General features: G+C 40.3%; 2 protein-coding genes across 3 annotated transcripts in view; both read right to left on the bottom strand.

Moving 5' to 3' along the window:
- Positions 1-22,930, bottom strand: part of LOC311063795 (G-protein coupled receptor family C group 6 member A-like) — a 69,722-nt gene that overhangs the window by 13,509 nt on the left and 33,283 nt on the right. The window lies entirely within an intron of this gene.
- LOC311063829 (G-protein coupled receptor family C group 6 member A-like) lies at positions 13,305-17,421 on the bottom strand (the record flags this gene model as incomplete). The annotated part of the gene is made up of 3 exons (XM_084083440.1): positions 17,327-17,421; positions 14,383-15,501; positions 13,305-13,360 (listed from the first exon to the last, which is right to left on the bottom strand). The coding sequence occupies exons 1-3, from the start codon at positions 17,400-17,402 to the stop codon at positions 13,305-13,307; spliced, it is 1,251 nt and encodes a 416-aa protein (XP_083939566.1). The 5' UTR covers positions 17,403-17,421.

The following is a 22,930-nucleotide window of genomic DNA, read 5'->3' as shown; positions in this document are numbered from 1 at the left end:
GGCAACCGTATCATTATTTGGACCAGCGAAGAAGAAAATGCGGAAGCGATCCTCTTTTGCAAGGCCCGTGAAAAGGACATTATGTTGCGAAAATATGAAGTCATTACAGCACCATAACATGGTTAATAAATTTTATTTTGGGATGTACAATACATGAAAATTACGGGATTAATAACGCAACTTGCGTCGATAACTAATGGAGAGCGGACATTACCGCGAACAGTTAGTTAGTAACATCATACAAGCTAACTATTAGCCAAATTCGGCTAGCGCTCAGAATCCACTGAGAGAGGCGTGTCTAGTCCCATAGCTTGGGAGGACGAGGCCGCCCGTTCAGAGTATGGGACAATGGGAAAATATCCCCATTGGCTTAAAGGACAGCCAATGACGCAAATCTGTCGAATGGAAAAATCTGTCGAATGCAAATCTGTAACGTGTCGAAGTAGGGTATGCCTCTTCTTAGAGCAGGTTGCAACCTGCTAAAAATAGTGACACTAGTGGTGTTAGGGTCATTGTTGACCCGTATACCATAGAAGATAAAAAGTAATTTATTTTTCATAAACTCAAACTTTATTTTACTCCTGATAGCAAATGCTAATTGAGGACAAATCTCTCTCACTCTCAAACATGTAAACATTGAATATTGACAATTTGGGGGGAATTGAGCCACACTTCTCTTCAGGGTAATTTCGGACCCTAACACTACAAGTGTCACTTTTTTTTTATAGAGACCATCAGAATTAATTAAAAAGATGATAAATAAATTTGTTGCGTTAAAATGGCTATTTCTGAGGATATCATGAAGCCTCGTTCCAATAAAGAAATGTCAACGGTACTTTTTACCTATTTAGACTTGAAAACGGGTCAAAAATGACCCTAACACAATGGAAGGGCTAGAGCAATACTATCATGTGGAGTGGCGCAAGGTACGATTCTTGGCCTACTGCTATTTCTAATTTACATGAATGATCTACCCGCAGCATCAAATACCTTATTTTCAGCATCTCAATACACTCATCAACGAAGCGAATCAAGGTCTCCTAATACTCCACAAATGGTTCCAACTTAATAAACTGTCATTAAACATAAAAAAAACTAAATTTATAATATTTTCTGGTAGGAAGAAATTCAACCCTGAGGAAGCTATAAGCTCAGTATTGATGGTATTGAAATGAGTAACCTCCACCCCATTTTTGGGAATAATGATAGATGAAAAATACTGCTGGAAAGAACACATCGGCCAGGAAACAAGTCCATTTCTAAACAGAGCCTGTCTCAAAACCCTAGCAGGCACATAGATTGGTGAAGTCATTGTCTCCCAGCACTATAGGTTTGGATCCGCCCCTCTATACCTTGGAAAGCCTATGGTTCATACAGCCTATATCCAACCAGGCAAGCAAACCAACTGCACGTCCCACTATATACCACCAATAGGGGGCAGTTCACCATCAAGTATAAAGGAGTTTCATTATGGAATGCCCATTTCGATCTGGTGACTACCACATCCTCCCTACCTATCTATAAAATATGCGTAATAAGTAAATTGAATACCCAAATGGAAAACTAGACCATCTCCTAAATCACTTAATCCTTATATTCACCAGAATATGTAACAGCGTCATGTTTTTGCTTTGTCCAATACTTTTTTGTTTTGTTTTTGTCTCTTCTGCTCAGTCCTGTACTTTCATATCATTTGTCCTATTCCCTTTATCATAGGTTTATATATATATATGCATATATATTTTTGTATTTTCTTTTTTATTGTTTTTTGTACGTCTTTGCTTTTAATAGTAAATAACTCATATTATATGTAATGTAAACAGTGAGTTCTCACATAAGCCCCCCTATAGGCTTTCTTACCTCACCGGCACAACAACTATTTCATAATTTTTCCCTTAAATAACTACTGTAAATGTATACAAAAAATGTTGTGCAAATCAAATAAAACAATAAAACTAAATGTTTTGTAATGATGCAGGTTGCTCATTTGGGATTATCTTTCTATTTTCAAGGTCACGGAGGGACCATCACAGGAAGATACACAGGTAGGATCCATCTGAACACCTTACTTCATAAATGTACAAGTAAGACGCGCGAACGCGGGAAGCAAACGCAGCTTGAAAATAACAATAAGAAGAATAGAAAGGAATGAGCAATTGTAGAGAAGTGGGTGGTACAGTTAAATTAGTGAGAACAGGGGCCGCCACAAGAAATCTCAAACTGTCCTCAAACTAAGGCGTTTTCAACTTGCCATCCGGCCTGAAATATGCACAAATGACATGGAATTCTTAGATATCCCAATAGATGAACTTGTGTAGATGCTTTTAGATGTGTTATTTTTGACTGTAGCTGCTATATTTCTCTCAGAGGAGTGTAATTAGTCACCCAGGGGCAGGCAGATTTCAGCCACACTGTAGTGCACTCTGAGATCTGTCAGCAGCCAATGAGAGCGTGAGTCACATGGGGGCGCGGCTGCACACAGGCAGTGCACACAATACTGCACACAGACAGACAGACAGACAGACAGACAGACAGACAGACAGACACACACACAACCCGAGCATGGTTTCATAGTAAGCTCCACTTGCGCCTCCTTCCGCTGCGTTCGCAATAAAGAGTGTCTTACAAACTATGTCAGATGTCCCTCAACAGTAAACATAATGTTCCCCAGATTGTTTGGTGTTTGTGGAACCCGTTTTCAGTGTTTACTAAAAGTAAAATGATTCATGAAAAATTATAAAATATGTGAACTATATTCAAAATCTATGAACTATATTTAAAATCTGTGCACTATATTACACATTCACATCCCATGCAGTACATTTGGAAATTGACGGTGATTTGCACTCTGCCCTACCCTGTGTGTGTGTGTGTGTGTGTGTGTGTGTGTGTGTGTGTGTGTGTGTGTGTGTGTGTGTGTGTGTGTGTGTGTGTGTGTGTGTGTGTGTGTGTGTGTGTGTGTGTGTGTGTGTGTGTGTGATATCAATACCAGCCTGTCAGCATTGAGCTCCAAGACCTTACTGACAGAATCCAGCCACAGGACCAGTTTATCCGCAGTCGTCATCATACGAGGATGGAGGAGGTGGTAATGATAATATTTTGAATATTTATTGATACAGAAAGATACCTATAACTTGGGGGGGGGGGTTACTGTGGTGTTATATGTTGTGTTACAGTGAGTTTTTATAATTTGCTATATGTTTGTTCTTATGCTTGCAGCACAAACTCAATCCACAAGACCAGTCAGTCAGCATCCAACCACAAGACCAGCCTGTCAGCATCCAACCACAAGACCAGCCTGTCAGCATCCAACCACAAGACCAGCCTGTCAGCATCCAACCACAAGACCAGCCTGTCATCATCCAAATACAAGACCAGCCTGTCAGCATCCAACCACAAGACCAGCCTGTCAGCATCCAACCACAAGACCAGCCTGTCAGCATCCAACCACAAGACCAGCCTGTCATCATCCAAATACAAGACCAGCCTGTCAGCATCCAACCACAAGACCAGCCTGTCAGCATCCAACCACAAGACCAGCCTGTCAGCATCCAACCACAAGACCAGCCTGTCAGCATCCAACCACAAGATCAGCCTGTCAGCATCCAACCACAAGATCAGCCTGTCAGCATCCAACCACAAGACCAGCCTGTCAGCATCCAACCACAAGACCAGCCTGTCATCATCCAAATACAAGACCAGCCTGTCAGCATCCAACCACAAGACCAGCCAGTCAGCATCAGCATCCAACGACAAGAAAAAGACACTTGCTTACTGAACTGAAGAGGCAAAATGAAGAGAAAGATGCAAAGATTGCACAACTGGAGAGTAGATTATCTGATATAGAACAATATGCTTGAATGTCATTGTTACTGTGGGCTGCCAACACAACCCTCGTCATTGGCTGCTGCAGACCAAGGGTTCACCCCCCCCCCCCCCCCCCCCCCCCCCCACATATTCATATTTGACCTAGCCCCCCCCCCCTTTCTTATGCAATTGTAAATTTGGCCAATTTGGAATTATAAAGGTCATTAAATAGTCACTTTATAAATGTGCAGATACCCTGTATACACTTATACTATGTGGGTTTGTTTACTGTTGAGTGAGAAAACAATGTTTCACATTTAGATAATCATCTGGGGACCCCACAAAAATAATTTTGGGACTCCCCTGGGGTTGTTCCCAGTTTGGGAACCCCTGATATAGAAGCTTGTCACCCTCTCCCTCAGAAAGATAAAGCAAAGCGGTAACCATCATTATGAGGTTTGCAAAAAGGAACATTCTAAATCAATCTTCTAGGTAAGATGCTGAAGGAAACAAACGTTTATCTTAATGAACATTTAACCAAGAACAACGCTGACATTGTTAAAAGAGCTCAGTACCTACGCAAAAAGAAAGAAATACAAGCAACATGGACTTCCAACTGGAGAATTAACTTAAAGCTAAATGATGCACCTAAACTAAAAGGATCTGGACTAATGTGTATAGTTTGTAGTTTGTCAATCTGCATATTTTTGTGTTTTACTATATGGTGTTTTTTCTTTTGTTTGTTTTTTGCGATCTGTCATCTATTCTGCAAATCTTCACTGACTTTAAACTAAATTGCTATTAAACTTCCCAAAAAAATATATAAATATAAAATATTTATATAATATATATATATATATATATATATATATAAATACGTAAAGTTTCCCACTTCAACATCTGTAGTCTGAAAAACAAGGTAAATGAGTTGAGTTCTAATTTCTGAAACTTATTTGGATGAATCATTGACAATACTGAGGTATCAGAGGAGAGAGCTTTTATGTACAATATCACATTCCAATAAAAAGAAGAGATCTTGAGTGGTTCTCCTGCCACATGTCAAACCAAACTGCTGCTATAGCCTATATACCACCCACTATACCTTGGTGTTGTGAGCTTGTAGATCAGCTATTTTCACAATCTTTGCTTCTTTCTTATAATATTATTTGACAATTTGGCCCCTGGGGGTCCCGACCCACAGGTTGACAACCACTGACCTAAACCACAAAGAGAGGCACAAAGGGGTTCCATTTAGACCAGGGGTGACAAACTGGTGGCCCGCGGGCCAATTGCGGCCCGCAAAAAAATTGGTGTGTAAGATGTGTAAAATACAAAAATCTGGTTATTAATCTCATTCTTTGATTAATGCACAAACTTGATGCACAAACTATTGGTATAAGTTAATAATAAAATAAAAGTTTAACTTGTAGACATGATTTAAATGAACACAACTAACAATCTAAAGGTGTTCATTAATTCATCAATAGAATTATCTTAAGTTCAGTTTACATACAAATTATTTATCATTATTATTATTATTAACTCGGAGACAAGTTGTGTGGTTGTGTTTTCGACCTCTGTCTGAAAAAGAAGAAGGAGAGAGAGAGAGAGAGAAAGAGAGAGAGAGAGAGAGAGAGAGAGAGAGAGAGAGAGAGAGAGAGAGAGAGAGAGAGAGAGAGAGAGAGAGAGAGAGAGAGAGAGATATGCCGGTTGAATTCCAACATGAACAGAAGCTAGGAGGAAAGCAGTGCTCAGAAATGGAAGAAGAGAGGAAGGAGGAAAGGAAGAATTTAATGGATAAACACTTTGTTCACTGCTACAGCTGATGTGACCAGCAGCGGGCACTACAGTCAAAGGTGAGTAACTATCTCTGTCCATACATACTGACTGAAGGAAGTTTACATGTGTTTATTGTTTTATTAAATTACACGTTTTCTGACACTAGATGAGCAGATCTGACTCTATGTCAAATTTATTTAAATAAGGAAATCATTCATCAGCTTGCGAGCAGTTCCTTCCAATTCTGTCTGATTGAACAGTAGATGGCGCCACAGATCAAGCATCCTCCCCCACAATATTATGTTCCGTTCAGAGCATGCACATGTTCACACTGTATTATTGTAACACAGGGGTCATCAACGTTTTTCAGGCCAAGGACGCCTTTAGCTGAGAGAGAGATGAAGCAGTACTACTACATATTGTATACAATTGTGTCGCAGAAACTTTTTCATATCTTTCCTAGATTATTCATAGATTTGTTTGACCACATTATCATGAGTGTGTAGGCCTAAGTTGGATTCATAGGAATTTTGAGACATTAACCACTTAAACTGTCAATACCTTGACCTTTCACTCTGTACTTGGTCTACCCTTTTCCCCTCTACACCAAACCTCTTTGGTGTACCGGGGGTTTGTGTGCTGAAATTTAAATTGCTCAATAGAAGAGCAGGGAGAGCATTTTTGTGTTAGTTATATTGTATTAACATACCATACAGTTTGGTCAAAATAAAATCATATTCACTAATATAGTTACATAGTGTTAGCTTTAACAAAGATGGCGTACTCGACAAATATATAGTTTTACAGTATTTATTCACTATTGCACTTTAAATCTGTGTAAATCAAATTATTGTTACTGTGAACCCAGTGAAGGCTAAAAAGAGCTATCAAACTCAAGTGCCATTTTTGAGTAGAACTGGGCAAGTTTGGCCAGCGACAGCGTGACAAAAAATAGTCGATCTACAAGCTCACAACACATAACAAATTCCCCAATGCCATGAGGATGCTGGGAATTTCAACTTAATATATTCTTCAACTTAATATTATTAAAAGTAAATTCCCTTTCGCACTGGAAGAATGAAGAGTTTCACTGACACACTTTTAATGGCTGCCATGGACGCAGATCTGCGTTCTTTTGCGTCCGCAGCGCGCACGCTGCCAAGAACGCAGATCTGCGTTCTTTCAAAAAAAATCATTTTTCAAAATAAGTTTTTTTTTTTTTTTTATTTGACCCAAAGACCAAGGAGATATGATTTTTCGAAGATTTAGACTCCCATCCACTTCCTTGTTAACTTAAAACTTAAAAATTCTGTATCTCGGCTCCTGAGTACTTTTTTTTTCTCATTGAAAAAGTCTGGCAGTCTACTGTTAGCAGGGCGGAATTTTGATACCATAGTGCACTTGGTGATACAAGCGCGAAATTTGGCACAGATGACCTTCATATGACCCTAATTGATAATCAACCTCTGGCCACGCGGAATTCCTAAGATTTCAAGATGGCCACCACCAGTTTTCAAAATGGCTGCAACTGGGCCAATGTGTTGGACTATATCGCTTTGCTGGGTCTTATTTTAATATAAGAGAATATTTTCTGGAGGTATTCCTACCAAGTAAGATAAAAAATAACATTAGGTTCCAATATGGCGGCATATTTTCCAATATGGCTGCCGATAAATTGCAGAAATGTGCATCTGCTTATGGTTTATCCACATGAGCTTGTAGTACATGTATTTGTATTAATTATCATACACAGAATCCATTTATGGAACATTTGAAAGTGATTTATTAGCTTGGTAAAGCTTAGTGCTTACTTTTTGTTTTGTTATTAAGTCATTATAAACATATTCTCATTTACAATGGTGGCTGGGCAAGTGACAGGCCAGTGTACTAGCAACTGCAACCACAGAGGGGTGTGCAGATAAGTCCAAACTTAAAGCATTTGCAGTGTGTTGGCTTCTGGCATAATTTGGCAAACAGGACTGCACAAGAGTCACTGGCCCCATATATGTCCTGCTTGGAATGCACATCACTTGCATTCACTTCCTTGTAGGAACTACTTCTATGAAGTTCTATCGTACATGAGTACTATGAACTCCTCAATGACTTGCATATGTTTATCATTTATTGCAACAGGTGTTGAACCTAATTTGGAGAAGTTGTCTGCCATGCTGACCTTTTTCCCTTTCCATGGAAGGACGAAACTGTGTGGCATCCCCTGAATGCATGAAAGAAGCAAAGACCTGATGACTTTGATTCAATAGCTGATGCAATTTCATGAACGGGATCCATCTGAGATCCTTCCCTCCTTCCAAAGGCAATCCACAGCTAATTCAAGCCAAGTCTTTGAACAAGTGAAACTGTTATGTCAACAATGTCAGTATCTGAGGCAGAGCTCAGAGGATAGCATCTGACACATCATGATTCGCAGCTCAGATACTGACGTTGTTGTCATAGCAGTTGCACTTGTGCAAATTAAATAAGTCTGAGACTTATTGTCAGTATCAGCTGAGAACGCAGGGGTCTTATAGACCCCCTGGTATTGCTGAGGTGGAGCGCCACACTCACCGTACCTACTCATACACTGATCCTGATCAAACCCATGACCATGTGATCCGAAGGTGAAAGCTCTACCGACTGAGCAACCCAGACACAAAGACTTGGCTTTAAAAAGCTGTCGAAGGACCTCAGATGGATCCCCCTTCATGAAAATGCATCAGCTATTGGATCAAAGTCATCAGGTCTTTGCTTCTTTCATGCGTTCAGCAGATGCCATACAGTTTTGTCCTTCCACGGAAAGAGAAAAAGGTCAGCACCTGTTTGAGAAAAGATCCCTATATATATCTAGGTTTTTGTATTTAGTTGCCCTAGGTCATTAAAAAGCTACCAAATCACTTTAAAATGAGCTATAAATTGATTCTGTGTATGGTAATTAATACAAATACATGTGCTTCAAGCTCATGTGAATGTACATTTATGCAATTTATCGGCAGCCATATTGGAAAACATGCCACCATATTGGAACCTAATATATATTTTTTTATCTTACTTCAGAACCTTCAGAACATATTCTCCTATATTAAAATAAGAGGGAAATCAAAGATTTACAAAGTGATATAGTCCAAAGTGTTGGCCCAGTTGCAGCCATTTTGAAAACTGGTGGTGGCCATCTTGAAATCTTAGGATTTTTGCGTGGCCAGAGGTTGATTATCAATTAGGGTCATATGAAGGTCATCTGTGCCAAATTTCGCGCTTGTATCACCAAGTGCACTATCGTGTATTGAAAACGGCAAAATTCCGCCCTGCTATGTAGAAAAACAAAAAAAAGATGGCAGCCAATGTGTTAAGATCTTTTTTTTTTTTTTTTTTTTACTTACATCAAATCATTTGTTACCCATCTCTCCATCTTTCTGTTTTATAATATATAATCAAACTGTACAAGACTTTCTGCTTTCTGCAAAGTATATGCCCCCAAGGTTTTAGCGGTTTTAAACTGACTATTGTGATACTTTTTCATAATCTGATGAACTAAAAGTAGGCTACATGGTATCGACTGGAATCTACAGTACACATACCAATGTGTTTTCCCACTTTGGCCTGCCTTCATATAATAGCTACTGTATGTCATGAACTGTACGGCCTCAGCAAGGGAATGTGTCTTTCAAAACAATGTGTTTAAAATTGTATTTATTAATGCATGTAGTCCACAACAGTATGTTATACATATACGTATGATATGAATCGTGAGAACTGCCCAGTCCAATCACATTCTGATTAATGCACGGTGAATTAACATTTATCTCATTTCATCACATTTACACACCGTTGCACACATTCACACCGATATGGGTGAATTTATTTAAATGTTATCCTTTAAACATTCTGGTGAGTTCAGTAAACGTACGGTATTCACTCAGCCATGTATACAGTATGTTTTAAACAGAATTCACTGATGGTCATATACTGTATTGTTCACTGGTACTGTATACGTCACATGCATTTGTTTATGTACTTTTAACAGCAGGCTTTGGTGTGCCTTATTAAAAACATTTGCCCGAAGAACCTTGTTTGTGGTCAAAACAGTATACCAATGTTCAATCTTATGCATAGATACAGTATACATGCACATGCACAAACAAACCAAATTGTTTGTCACTCTGGATAATAGCAGAGAAAACGGAATGCCAGCAACACTTCCAAAATAAAGACTCTTTAGGTGCACGGCCTCCCGGTGATGCTAAATCATTTCTTTGTAAAGGACATTGCAGTGTGCTGGCTTCTTGACTGGAGTGCACCTGTGGTAGAATGTGGCTGGACGACCCATGTGTAAATGTAATGAATGCATGCTACTGTATGTTAACCACTTAAACCACATACACTTCATTGACCGCGGTTAATATGATTTTATGTCCATGGAAATAATGTATAATTTGTATAGTATAAAAAGCATCAGTGAAATAAATGAATAAAAAAGCTATGCATTTCACAAAATAATGTATTGGTATTTACAAATTTAACTTGTTCTGTGCAAATGTCCAAAAAACGACTTTTAGCAGCCTCTGCTGGTCATTACCGTCACTGCAGGACGTTTGTTTATTACTGCGTTACCCAGAATTCCATTCGTTTTCACCGGAAGACGGAAGTGTTTCAAAAAGCGTTCTTTTAATTGTTTTATACGATCTGTGGATCGTTTCTCTTAGCCAGAGGAGCTTTAGTTAACGTGAGCTGTGTTTTCTTTTTCTGTTTTTTTTCGTTCTTCAAATCATACAATCTCTTAAAATCAGCGCGAGTTTCCTTTTGTTATTAGCGCAGTAGTTCCTGGCGAAACAGGAACCCGGTGCATTTCCGCTTCCATTTTCCGGCCAGATGACGTAATTCGAGGGAAAGTCAAGCTAGACAGCGTTCAATAGAAAATATATAAATAAAAGGCTTTCAGGGGTGAAATTCATGGAGTGGGTGTTGTGAAACATTTGCCACTCACAAAAGATATACAATTTAACTTTAGTTTTACTGAAAACGTTACCTAGTATTACTTTAAGTCTGTTATAGTAGAGTCAAAAATGGAGGTTCCGTGACCATCCTTTGGCAAGTAAGGTTTGACGATTGATTTGACCTCTATGGACCCTTTAGAAAAGATTTAGCCCCCAGGTCCCTCCCAAAAATCCTGGCATTTTTTGCTAGACAGCCAAATTCAAAATGGCGCCCGGCGCCATCTCTAAAAATTAACTTTTGATCTGAATGACCTAGAATCATGTATGAAGGCACTTTTCCATACAAGTCAACCATGAGGATTCCAAATCTGACACAATTTTAATTGTAAGACCTTGTTTTGACTCCGAAATTCAAGATGGCCGACATCCAGTAGAGTAAAAACTTATACCCAGGGGGCAAAGGGGGGTATGCTGCATTTGCCCTGCCATAAAAGGTTGGCCACCAGAAATAATATCTATGACCCAGTAGGATCACAACCTATATGGACAACCCGGTCACCTTGCTGCTGGAAATCCAATATGGCCGCCTCAATATTATCAGAAAATAGCTTTGGCAATAACTTTTGAACCAGATGGGCTAGAAATAAAAATGTGGTGTCTATTTCATGGTTTCAGAGCATGAGAAACTCAATGGAATACTTATCTTTATGATTGGGTGTGTCTGGACCTTTCATTTGCATATTTCCAAGATGGACGCCACTCGAAAATGAGTTTTACTATGACTTTTACAGCAAAAAGTCTGCTTTTTAAGCAATATGAACACATTTGGTCAGTTTGAGCTTTAATTTATATGTTGTCAATATGGCTGCAGTCATAAATAATGTATGGTATTACATTTCCCCTCAGATTTATTGATTTATAGATCTATAGTTGTGGGGATGATTGCAGAGAAAATCGGAGAAAAAGCCCACAACGTATCTTATGTATCATTTTAATAAACTAAATACAATATAAACCGACACATGCACACTCCAAGACTTGCCATAAACTTCAACTTTAGGGCTATACAAATTAACATAGTGGTATGCATTCAAGTAACATAACAAAAGATAGACTACTTAGTGACAAATAGAGTAAAGGCGGAATTGAGGTTGCCTACAAAAGGTTCATTTTGACCTCTATGGTGCTGTCTTGCCTGCTTCTAAAGCCAATGATACTATGGTACAATGCTATTCACTGTCACTGTTGTCATGTGTTGCACTGATCCTGCTGCATCGTGTCTCCAGTCCCTGGCAACGGCATCCTAAGTAGCATGGAATTGCCTCCTTTGCACGGGAACAGTTTTTTTTGGCAGCCTTTGATACAGCTGCATGATATTGCCTTGTTCATTGACACAGGCCAGGCTGGCTCGGTAGATGCAAGGGGGACTGCATTGCTAGCACTGAGAGACAGCTCTTCTCAGGTGCAGGTCAAAGGCATTCTCTGTCGGGGGCAGCAGCTTTAAGAGGGTTGATCTATTATTGAGGAACTTGTACACTCTAAGCTTACTCAGGTCAAAATCCTCCTGGTGGTCCTCTTTGGATGTATATACAGCAATTGTGAGGTCTCGTGCCGGATTTATGGACGTCATCTGAGAGGGAATCATAAGAGTTTTCACCAAACTCCTCAAGTGCAGAGATCCAGACGCATGATGGCCTTGAACCATGCCTTCTTCCCAGTGAAGAAGGGATAGCTGGTGGTACAGTATCTCTGCCACTTAAACTATGGATAAAGGGCAGGGCACGACACTGTGCGAGCCCCAGTGCTGATACCATTTGATGGAGAGGAAGGTATGAATTTTGCTCTGTTCTCACCCACAGCTCTGGAAGGCATCTGAGATGGGTTGCTGCATAGTAAAGGCACATGATGATGTTGTCTGTGTCATTGGCATGGATGAGAACTCTGTCAACTTTGTCATTCTGGACGCTGTACAGGGTGTGGAGTATTATTCTTGTATCAGCCTCCTGTTGTGTGGATTCTAGTGCAGGGACATCTTCAATAGACCCCTCATTGATCACCACACTCCTTGTCTCTTCTTTAACCCCCCCACCCAGGTAAAGATGTGTTGGACCAAGGGCCGCCTTAAGTTTCTCATTTTCACACCATTCGTCACAGAGGAAACTCAATAGGTTTGCCTTGTTAGCTGACACAGCAAAAAACTCCTGAGGATCTGGAGCTGTGTAATGCATACTGACTTCATATTCTTTGGCAGGTTTTGGTCAAGCATATCTGTGTTCTTGCTCAGCTGTCTTAAGACTAGGTCCACTGTACCGGTCAAAACAGAAGTGAATGATCTCTGTGCCAGCAGGCACATCATTCAACAGCAGACGTTGGTATCGTTCAGCGATTGTTCCAAATGCTTCACCTTTCAGGAACGACCAATGGCGCATGGCATACATGGCATCAATAACTACTGCTGTTTTTATGTCTTCTGTAGGCAGGTCAGGGATGCATGCAACTTTGGTCTCCTCTTTCAGGACCTTAACAAGGCTTGCCTTGGTACCTGTTCTCATCCTGCCATCTTCCTGGAAGAGGGAAGGGGGGAAGTCACTGCACTCGTGGTTGCCTATAAAGACAAGGTTGAGTTCTCCACCACTGGCTATAATTTGGGTCATGCGCAGGAGGGCAGTAATTTCATTGCTCTTGCCAGGTGCTGAGGTTTTCCCCTTAGATATTTTAGATGATGTGTTTTGAGTGTAGAAAGTGTTAAGCTTCATTATGCTTGTCTTCTTCTGTTCACTGGTAAGTGACTCACACAGTGCCTTCAGTGCCTCCCAGTTCTTTCATACTCATCAAGTCGTCCTTGACTGTGGAATCAGCACACTGTCCTGTAGATATGTTGATCATGGGTTAGTCTCCACTGCTGCCATGACCTTGACTACCATCTCTGTGTCCCGGATTACACGACTCTGACCAGACTCATGGTGTGGGTGTGCCATATTGACAACATATAAATTAAAGCTCAAACTGACCAAATGTGTTCATATTGCTTAAAAAGCAGACTTGCTGCCATAACAGTCAGCTGTCACTGTAAAAGTCATAGTAAAACTCATTTTCGCGTGGCGTCCATCTTGGAAATATGCAAATGAAAGGTCCAGACACACCCAATCATAAAGATAAGTATTCCATTGAGTTTCTCATGCTCTGAAACCATGAAATAGACACCAAGTTTTTATTTCTAGCCCATCTGGTTCAAAAGTTATTGCCAAAGCTATTTTCTGATAATATTGAGGCGGCCATATTGGATTTCCAGCAGCAAGGTGACCGGGTTGTCCATATAGGTTGTGATCCTACTGGGTCATAGATATTATTTCTGGTGGCCAACCTTTTATGGCAGGGCAAATGCAGCATACCCCCCTTTGCCCCCTGGGTATAAGTTTTTACTCTACTGGATGTCGGCCATCTTGAATTTCGGAGTCAAAACAAGGTCTTACAATTAAAATTGTGTCAGATTTGGAATCCTCATGGTTGACTTGTATGGAAAAGTGCCTTCATACATGATTCTAGGTCATTCAGATCAAAAGTTAATTTTTAGAGATGGCGCCGGGCGCCATTTTGAATTTGGCTGTCTAGCAAAAAATGCCAGGATTTTTGGGAGGGACCTGGGGGCTAAATCTTTTCTAAAGGGTCCATAGAGGTCAAATCAATCGTCAAACCTTACTTGCCAAAGGATGGTCACGGAACCTCCATTTTTGACTCTACTATTAAGAATTCAGAATTGCAACAAAAGACTGGTGTGTAAAAATTTGCTACCGGGCTAAGCCACTGCCAAATAATTATGTACATGCCACATTTTGACAATACAATTCTGAGCAGGACATACTCCTACGTCTCTTCCTAAGGTTGCCTGTGGAAACGTCTGGCCTAGCAGGGCTTGGATCTCCTAGTGTTCCTAATTTCACTGAACCAGAGGGATAGCCAGATCGCTCTGTTGCAGAAGGGATGCATATGTATATGTCTTTATATGTCTCTAAGCCTGTGTTTGGGTTCTCTGGGTCTGTTTCTAAATCTGGGTTTGGAATGGGAAGTGAAGGACTGGCGGTGACAACATGCCACCTCCTCAGAATCCTCTCCAGTGTGTCACCTTGTGGCCTGAAGAGTGCCTCGTAGCACCTGGGTAAGAAATGACAGAAGATGACGCCATAGTTGGACACTAAGATGGCCGAGGCCTGCACAGCGCAGGCCTCTTCTGTCTTGATGATATAGATGGGGATGAAGCACACCCACACAAACAGGTACATCAGCATGCTGAAGATGATGTAGCCGGTCTCACTGAACTCATGGGGAACCTTCCTGCCCTTGAAAGCCAGGAGGAAGCCAACCAAAGCAAGCAGGGCTATGTAGCTCAACATGATACCAAAACCTATGAATGTTTTGCCTACGTGACACTGGATGATTATCTCAAGGCTCTGTGGTGATGGAGTGGTGTCATCAACGTCAGGACTATCGAAGACCATCCAGAGGATGCAGATGACTCCCTGGATAGCGGTCACAATGCTGATGATTAGAGGCGGCCTATAGAGTTTATTTAGTCGCTTGTGTCTCAGCTGACCAAAGGGCAGGAAGGCCAGGAATGTACGGTAAGCCTTGACTAGGATGCAGGAGACACAAAGGGTGAAGCCCATGGCATACATGATCTGCCGAGCCCGGCACAGGTGGACAATGGGCTTGTCAATGAAGCATATGACGCTGGCAAAGCTCACCGCCAGGCCACTCATCATCGTGCAGGACATTCTCACCTCGGCTCGCTTCATGGGCGGTGAATTTCTGTGCACCAAAAAGATGATAAAGATCACCAGCAGCAGCAATACGCCAAAGGCCGCGGACACCACAAGGGCAATGGAATGAGGATCTCTCCACCTCAAATAGGTCCTCACTATTGGTTCACAATGGTCCCAGCCCTTCTCGGATGACGTTCCATTAGGACACTTTTGGCAGTCATTACGATCTGCAGGAGGATTGGGGGTTAGGTGAGATAAGGCTAGATTACAATTAAAACAGGTGAATCTAAATAGAGAATAGTTGTAGCTTAAATCAAAAACATAAAAGAAAGAAGAGGACCACCAAGTACATACTGTACTTTATTACCTCTGCCAACTAATGCGTGATTTATACTTGGTTGTGTGTGGGTGTCGCACATTGAAAATAGCAGATCCACAAGCTCACAGTATGTCACATGCAACTAAATATAACTCAGACTTGTGTTGGACACAGGTTATATTTTCGCCCCATTCTGTTAGCTCTTTTATTTGGTTGTTAGCACATAACAGACAAGCCACGTTTCCATGAAACCTTGCGGGAATGATCAATAGATTGCTCTTCCCCAAGGAGGTGGTTGGCTTTTGGGTGGAAAAGTTAAAATGTCAAGTTCAATCGATGTCGAGGTCTGTCTGTTAGTAAAATAACACGAGAACGGATGGACGGATTTTCATTAAATATCATGTTAATGATAAGTTGGCTGCCTCAAAGAAAACACATCCACTTTGTTCAGATGCAGGTGCGTTGCGTTGGGCAGTGATAAATGAAACAATCGTGGCCCGCCAAGAATATTGATGAAGGTCCAGAAAGACCGAAAAATCATGTCAATATTTGAATAGGGTAAAGGGATACAAGATCCCGGATACAAGATCCTCTCAGCACGTACCAGCAGGCCGAGGAACAGTTTCTTCCCACAGGCCATCAGGCTGTTAAATGACAGTGGAAAATTAAATGTGAAATAACTGTACTCTGCACTATGCACTTTCCTTAAACTGAATTGCCTGTGTTTGTTTATTTATTGCCTATGAGCGTTTTTAGATTGTCTTATCATGTTTTATTGTTTTATTATTGGAGCTTCCGAGCGTAAGTTTTTCACATGTATGTACCTGTGCATCTAAGTGACAATAAAAGTGAATCTGAATCTGAAAACTGATGCTGCTGAGCAAGAGCAGTGTGCAGGATTTTTGTTCGTGATTTTTTTGTTCATGATTGTTTCATTGGTTTAAAAGGTCAAGGTCAAGGTCACAATTAAGGGCAAGGTAAAAATTACAATCACTAAAATTTTGAAATTATCTTAATAATACTAATTGTATAGTTATGGTGGAGGTACACTCTACTGAGTGCAATCCCTCTAGTTTTATAATGTTTTGCATTATGTTTGCATAATTGCCTTTGCAATAATGTTTTTAATACAATTAAAGTCTTGTCATACCATATTACAAATGTGGCAAAACATCATGCGTCTCATTTTGACAGATATTACTTCACAGCTATAGGTGACATTCATAAGTAAATAGGATTTTTAAAGGGATTGTAGGCAAGTTCTGTTGTAGGCACCGCCCCTCCACCCTCTCCAATGTTGCCTAGAATCCCTTTAAACATTACATTGCTTATACTTTATTTTGTAATATTGCAGTACACTTCTTAATCTTGTTCATTGTGCAAAGCAATTGCAGATGGAATGGGGAAAAGACGGGGATGCATCATGGGACGCGGTAACACGCCGTCCCACCAGTCTTTTGAGCAGGAGCACACGTACTGTACACACATGCATCGATTAAAAACAACCCTTATGTTCACACCTCAACAAAGTTTATAAAGGCTGCAGATTGCTGGGTGTCTCACCAGGTGAATTAGCATAGGAATGAGTCTAGATGCATATCAATTGTACATTGTGTGACATGTAGTGTAAGTGTTAAGCGACGTAAGTGTTAAGCGACGTCTTTAAAATAGTGTCCCACCAGATATAGATTCACCAATACAACACTGGAAAAGACTATCTGTATCTAGCATACCTGAGCCATTAGAATAGGTTCCCTCCACACATTCAATGCAGCTGTAACAGTAGGACACATCGAAGAGCTTCTTCATAAAACCACGGTGACAGGATTCTGAGAGTGACAAGTGAGACAGCAAATTTAAGCAATTGTAAAGGAGTTATTGTTTTGAACTGCGATCCAAAGTTTACATTGACAAGAATAAGAAACAGTTCACTCGATCACTGTTGGACAGTGTCTGAATTGTCATTTGTGTCTTTGCATATCACTCTGAGGCACAAACATGTACTGTACTGTGTTTGTTCAGAGAGGTCAAAGCACATAATGCTTTGACTAGGTAAGGGTTCAGTGTCGTGCTCATGAGCAATTCATTCAGGATGGGAAAGTATATACAGTACTTTCAACACTTTGAAGGTTTCCACCTGACAGCAACAATATGTAAGTACGGTTTGACTTTCAAACAGTAGCTTTGTGGTGGTGTTGCCTTTAAAGAAGTCTGTTTCAGAGTGATGTGTCTGTCTCTAATCTCCACTTAAAGCTTGTTTTAGAGTGATATGCATGATGTGTCTGCCTCTACTCTAACGCTATACTGAAGCATAATTTATAATCTGTAGATGGTGATACTTGCTGAAATATTGTGAAATTATAATACTCATAAAACCCTTTCAGCTTTCAATATACAGCCAGCCTACACTGAGGCAATCAATCATAGTCTAATATCCTCATCAGTGGACTTTGGTGGCTTATGATTATAATATAATATAATATAATGATTAACACAGACACCACGCATGCACGCACGCACGCACGCACTCGCGCGCGCACACACGCACGCACGCACGCACACACACACACACACACACACACACACACACACACACACACACACACACACACACACACACACACACACAGGGGAGAAAGGTTAGGTTAGGGGTTGGCATGTCAGTAACTCTACAGTAGCCTACACAAGGAAATATATGCTGTTGTTTGTGGAAGCTCTTCATAAGGTAAGCTACTATTTGCATCATTGACCACTAATCAACATTTACCATGATGGTCTGTGTCTAATGTCTAATCTACCTTTAAGGATTCAGTATGAGGAACAGGGTCATGTGATATTAGCTATCTGCCATTAGTCTGACATTCCACTGGTCTGACAGTGTGAATTATAACCATGGTGTAAAGAGTACTCAATTGCTTTACTTAAGTAAATTTACTTCAGTAAAAGTACAAAAGTATTGGCATCAAAATGTACTTAAGTACCAAAAGTAAAAGTACTCATTATGCAGAATGTCCCATTTCAAGTTTTCAAATGTAAAACAATATTTTGAAAATAGCCGATCTACGAGCTTGTAGATCGGCTATTTTTAAATGGCCGAAATGTATATAGAGCTGAAGTGGTTAGGTTTTGTAATAATAATCAAAATCTACAAAGTAACTAATAATTGATGTTTTCAAATACATGTACAGTAGTGGAATAAAAATACTAAAATTTGGATCCGAGATGTAGTGGAGTAAAAGTATTTGAAATTGTTGTTTACTCAAGTAAAATACAAATATCTCAAAATTGTACTTAAGTACAGTACTTAAGTAAATGTACTTAGTTACTTCCCACCACTGATTATAACTAATCCTAAACCTAACCCTAACCTCACACTGACCCAGTGGGCTAACTATAGCCAGTTTAGTGTCACTGTGGCCCGTGGGGTGGAGGGCGGTATATTGGGCAGAGAACAAACCATTCTGAGAGTGATTCAGAACGCCTCCTTGAAAGTTAGGGTGCCCACCCGTCCGGACAGGACAGGGTGAAAATGGGACGTTTACTTTGTCCCACATCCTCCATGAACAGAACGTGCTAGCCCTGAAACATGACTGTCATACCATGACAGTCATGGAGCCCAGAGTTCCTGGTTTTCCATTTTTTTTTACATTCCCAACTCTCACATGTATGTATATAAACGTTCAGGTTTCAAATATAAAGTGCTTACCCAAGTGCCACGGATATTACAAGGCGATCGGTACCGTGATAGTACCCATAATTCCCATATTGTTCAATAAAAAGCATTTTAATCCGATCGCCGGCCATTTTCTTTTCTTTTCTTTTTTTTTTGTAATGTATCAGAGTGCAATACACCTCCCAACCATTAGTGTGGCATAGTTTAAAGCAACGGAGAACATTTGGAGAAAATGGCCGGCCGGATTGAAAGATACGGGTACTTATCGCACTAATCGCAGTACCGATTGCCTTGTAACATCCGTGGCAATTGGTGGTAGCACTTTATATTTGAAATCTAAACGTTTATGTACATGTGAGAGTTGGCAATGTAACTCATTTAATGTAAATCAAAAACCAGGGACTCTCGGCTCCATGACGCTTGTAGCAGACGAGCGTCATGTGAACCATGGCTAAGGAAGTGCCAGATTTCAATGATCATCATGAATAATACATTAATAAAAGATTCCTCTTTAAAGGCAGAACTACCGCTGTGATATCTGTGCCATAAATCATGTGTGCTGAAGCTCCGTGTTCTGTTGATGATTCTGTGTCTTAAAGACGTGGTAATATGAAAAATAAGTTTTTCACACTTTTAGAGCATACCCGCGGTCATAATGAGCACATATCTATCAATAGATGTATTTTTGTGTATTCTTTCTTATGTCGAAAGTCCCTAAAAGTCACATTTTAATTACTTCTTGTAAACGCAAATGTCCTGGGTGATGACATAGACCCTTAAATATAAATTAATCTTGATTTCATTCACCTGTGTGCTTCTCATAGCTCACATTCCTCCACTCGTACCTGACTGTAATTAGAGACACTCTTGTCTGTTATAAACGAACGCTTAGGTGTAAGCATTCGTTTATTGGTGTGCCAATAAAAAAGTGGAAATGTGAGTAGGCCTACTTTGTCCTCCATTGATCTCTTTCTCTCTCTCTCTCTCTCACACACACACACACACACACACACACACACACACACACACACACACACACACACACACACACACACGTGCATGTGGCCTAATGCAGGGGTTCTCAACCTTTTCAGGCCGTGACCCCCAAAATAATGATATTATTTCCCGCGACCCCCCGCATGCACGCGTGCGGTCCCGTTCGCACGCGCGAAGGTTATTTCATTATAATAGGTTATTTGATAATTGTTTATTATCAAAACATTTTTGCAAAAAGTGGGTAAATTGAGTAAATTAACTGATAAAACATGAATTAATGATAACATAAAAAAAATATTTTGTAAAAAAAAAAATGTTTTTTTTTTTTTTTTTTTTTTTTTAATTCACCCAAAAATCTGGCGACCCCCCCAAATTATTTGGCGACCCCCCTGGGGGTCGCGACCCCCAGGTTGAGAACCACTGGCCTAATGCAATGTGATAGTGAAGTAATTAAACACTGTAAAAATACCCTGCCATATAACAATACATGCAATAATGGACATTTCCTTTGTTCTTCTCCTTTGTTCTGGACAGACCTGTTCATGATGGCTTTTGCCATTCCTGTGTCATTTTCACTTGTCTTCAGTTTGGTAAAACAATTATCTGTGCAAACAGCCTCTCTCACACACATGTACATCATGTACACTTAAATGCATCTTTGCCGAAACTTAATGTCAACTATTTTTAGCTTTGACAAAGGTTTGATTGATTGATTTTATTTTGTGATAAAAGTAAGAGCACAAAAATAAAATAAAAAATATATATATACACACAAACAAACCACAGAGGATAAAAACACAAGGCTTTCTTAGGGCAACTGTGTTGTTTTATTAAACATACCAAATGTAATAAGTAATGATGATGTTTTCATTGTTCTATAGATGTTTTTAATGCATCTGGATGTTGGACGTGCTGCTGCTTGTTCCTCTGATGAATATGAAAGAGATGGGAGATGTTGTCTATTGTGTCCTGCCGGTAAGAACCGCACGCACACACGCACGCGCACACACACACACACACACACACACACACACACACACACACACACACACACACACACACACACACACACACACACACACACACACACACACACACACACACACACACACAGACACACGGGGGGGGGGGGGGGGGGTAACATCTATGGGTATAAGTAACACTCTAAGTACTCAGTACTTAGGGGGGGGTAACATCTATGGGTATAAGTAACACTCTAAGTACTCAGTACTCTATGGGTATAAGTAACAGCATCTCCACCATTTGTGGCGGTTATCAATTATAGTAGAAACAGCACAATACTTTGTCAGCCTTTTTGCTTTCTGGTCATCTCAAGATGTTGAAACCCTCTAACAACCAGTCTGTGTGTATAATGTCCTAGGCTGCCAAATCTAAAAAACAATAGTCTGCACCTATAGCCCAGCTCTGAGATGGTATGTAGGAGTGGTTGGTATTTTAATGACCGTGGTCATAAAGGCTTCCTCTAGGCTAGGGTCAAAGGTGAAGGCTATCTCTAATACAGACTCTTCATCAACCACGACTACATCTGGTGTATTAGCTGTCAAAGATGTAAAGATGTCTGGGTTATCACTGAGATGAAACATGGATGGAATGACACAGGAATGTGTGTACAGTACATTCTCACTGTAGATGAATGATATTTCGATTTGTTGATGAATTTGTCCATTCATAACAGCCATTCAAGATGTGTGACAGGTGAACTGTTCTGTGGTGCAAGCAATGAGGAAATGTATATTTACAAGTATTAGGTATTTAGTCAATTTAAATGTTATTCTCTGTTCAACAGGGAGCCATGTGACTAAGCATTGCACACGGTTTACACCAACATCATGTGCATCCTGTCCTGAGGGAACCTACCTGCATGTGCCTAATGATCGACCTGATGACTGTTTTCCATGTAACAACTGTTCTGCAGGTACATTGTAACTGATAAATTGACAACTAAATTGATAGGATTGTTCTGTACCCCAACTGTCTAAACCAGATCAAATGTCATTACTTCCCATGCCACCTGTGTAGAATTCAGCACATCACTCAAGCACTAAATATAAATTATGAACTACAGTATCTGATTCTATGCTGATGAAATGTGTTTGGTTTCATGATCTCATCTTTAACCTGAACTGAACAGTTCCTGGTCTGAAAGTGAAGAGTCCATGTACATCAACATCTAATGCAGTGTGTGGAGCATCAGAGGGATTCTACTGTGTTCACCCAATAAAGAATATGTGTTTTCAAGCAAAGAAACACAGCAGCTGCAGACCTGGTCAATATATTGTTCAAAGAGGTTAGTCTATCTATTTTGCTTATACAATGAGAGCACAGGATTTAAGAAGCCATCATTATTGATGATGACACAGGAATCCTTTCAGCTGATCGCCAAATAATGTTCCTCGCTGTTCGATATAGAAAACATAAAATCAGAAGTGAACATTTAGGGCGCTCGGGTGGCTCAGTGGTAAAGTATCTGACCACCACCACAGAGTCTGGGGGTTCAAATGCACCATGGTTCATCCGGCTTTGTAGAGCGTCTATACAAACACAATTGACCCGTGTTCAGGGGAGGGTGATATTTGTCACTGTACATATTCATACTGTGCTGTGTTAAAGAGTACACTCAAGTATGTCAGCACCGACCCCCTCCCTC

This window comes from Gymnoscopelus microlampas (assembly GCF_963454915.1).
Source record: "Gymnoscopelus microlampas genome assembly, chromosome: 16".
NCBI lineage: Eukaryota > Metazoa > Chordata > Actinopteri > Myctophiformes > Myctophidae > Gymnoscopelus > Gymnoscopelus microlampas.
Note: the sequence above shows the minus strand (reverse complement) of the source record. Positions and strands in the feature narration are given on the sequence as shown.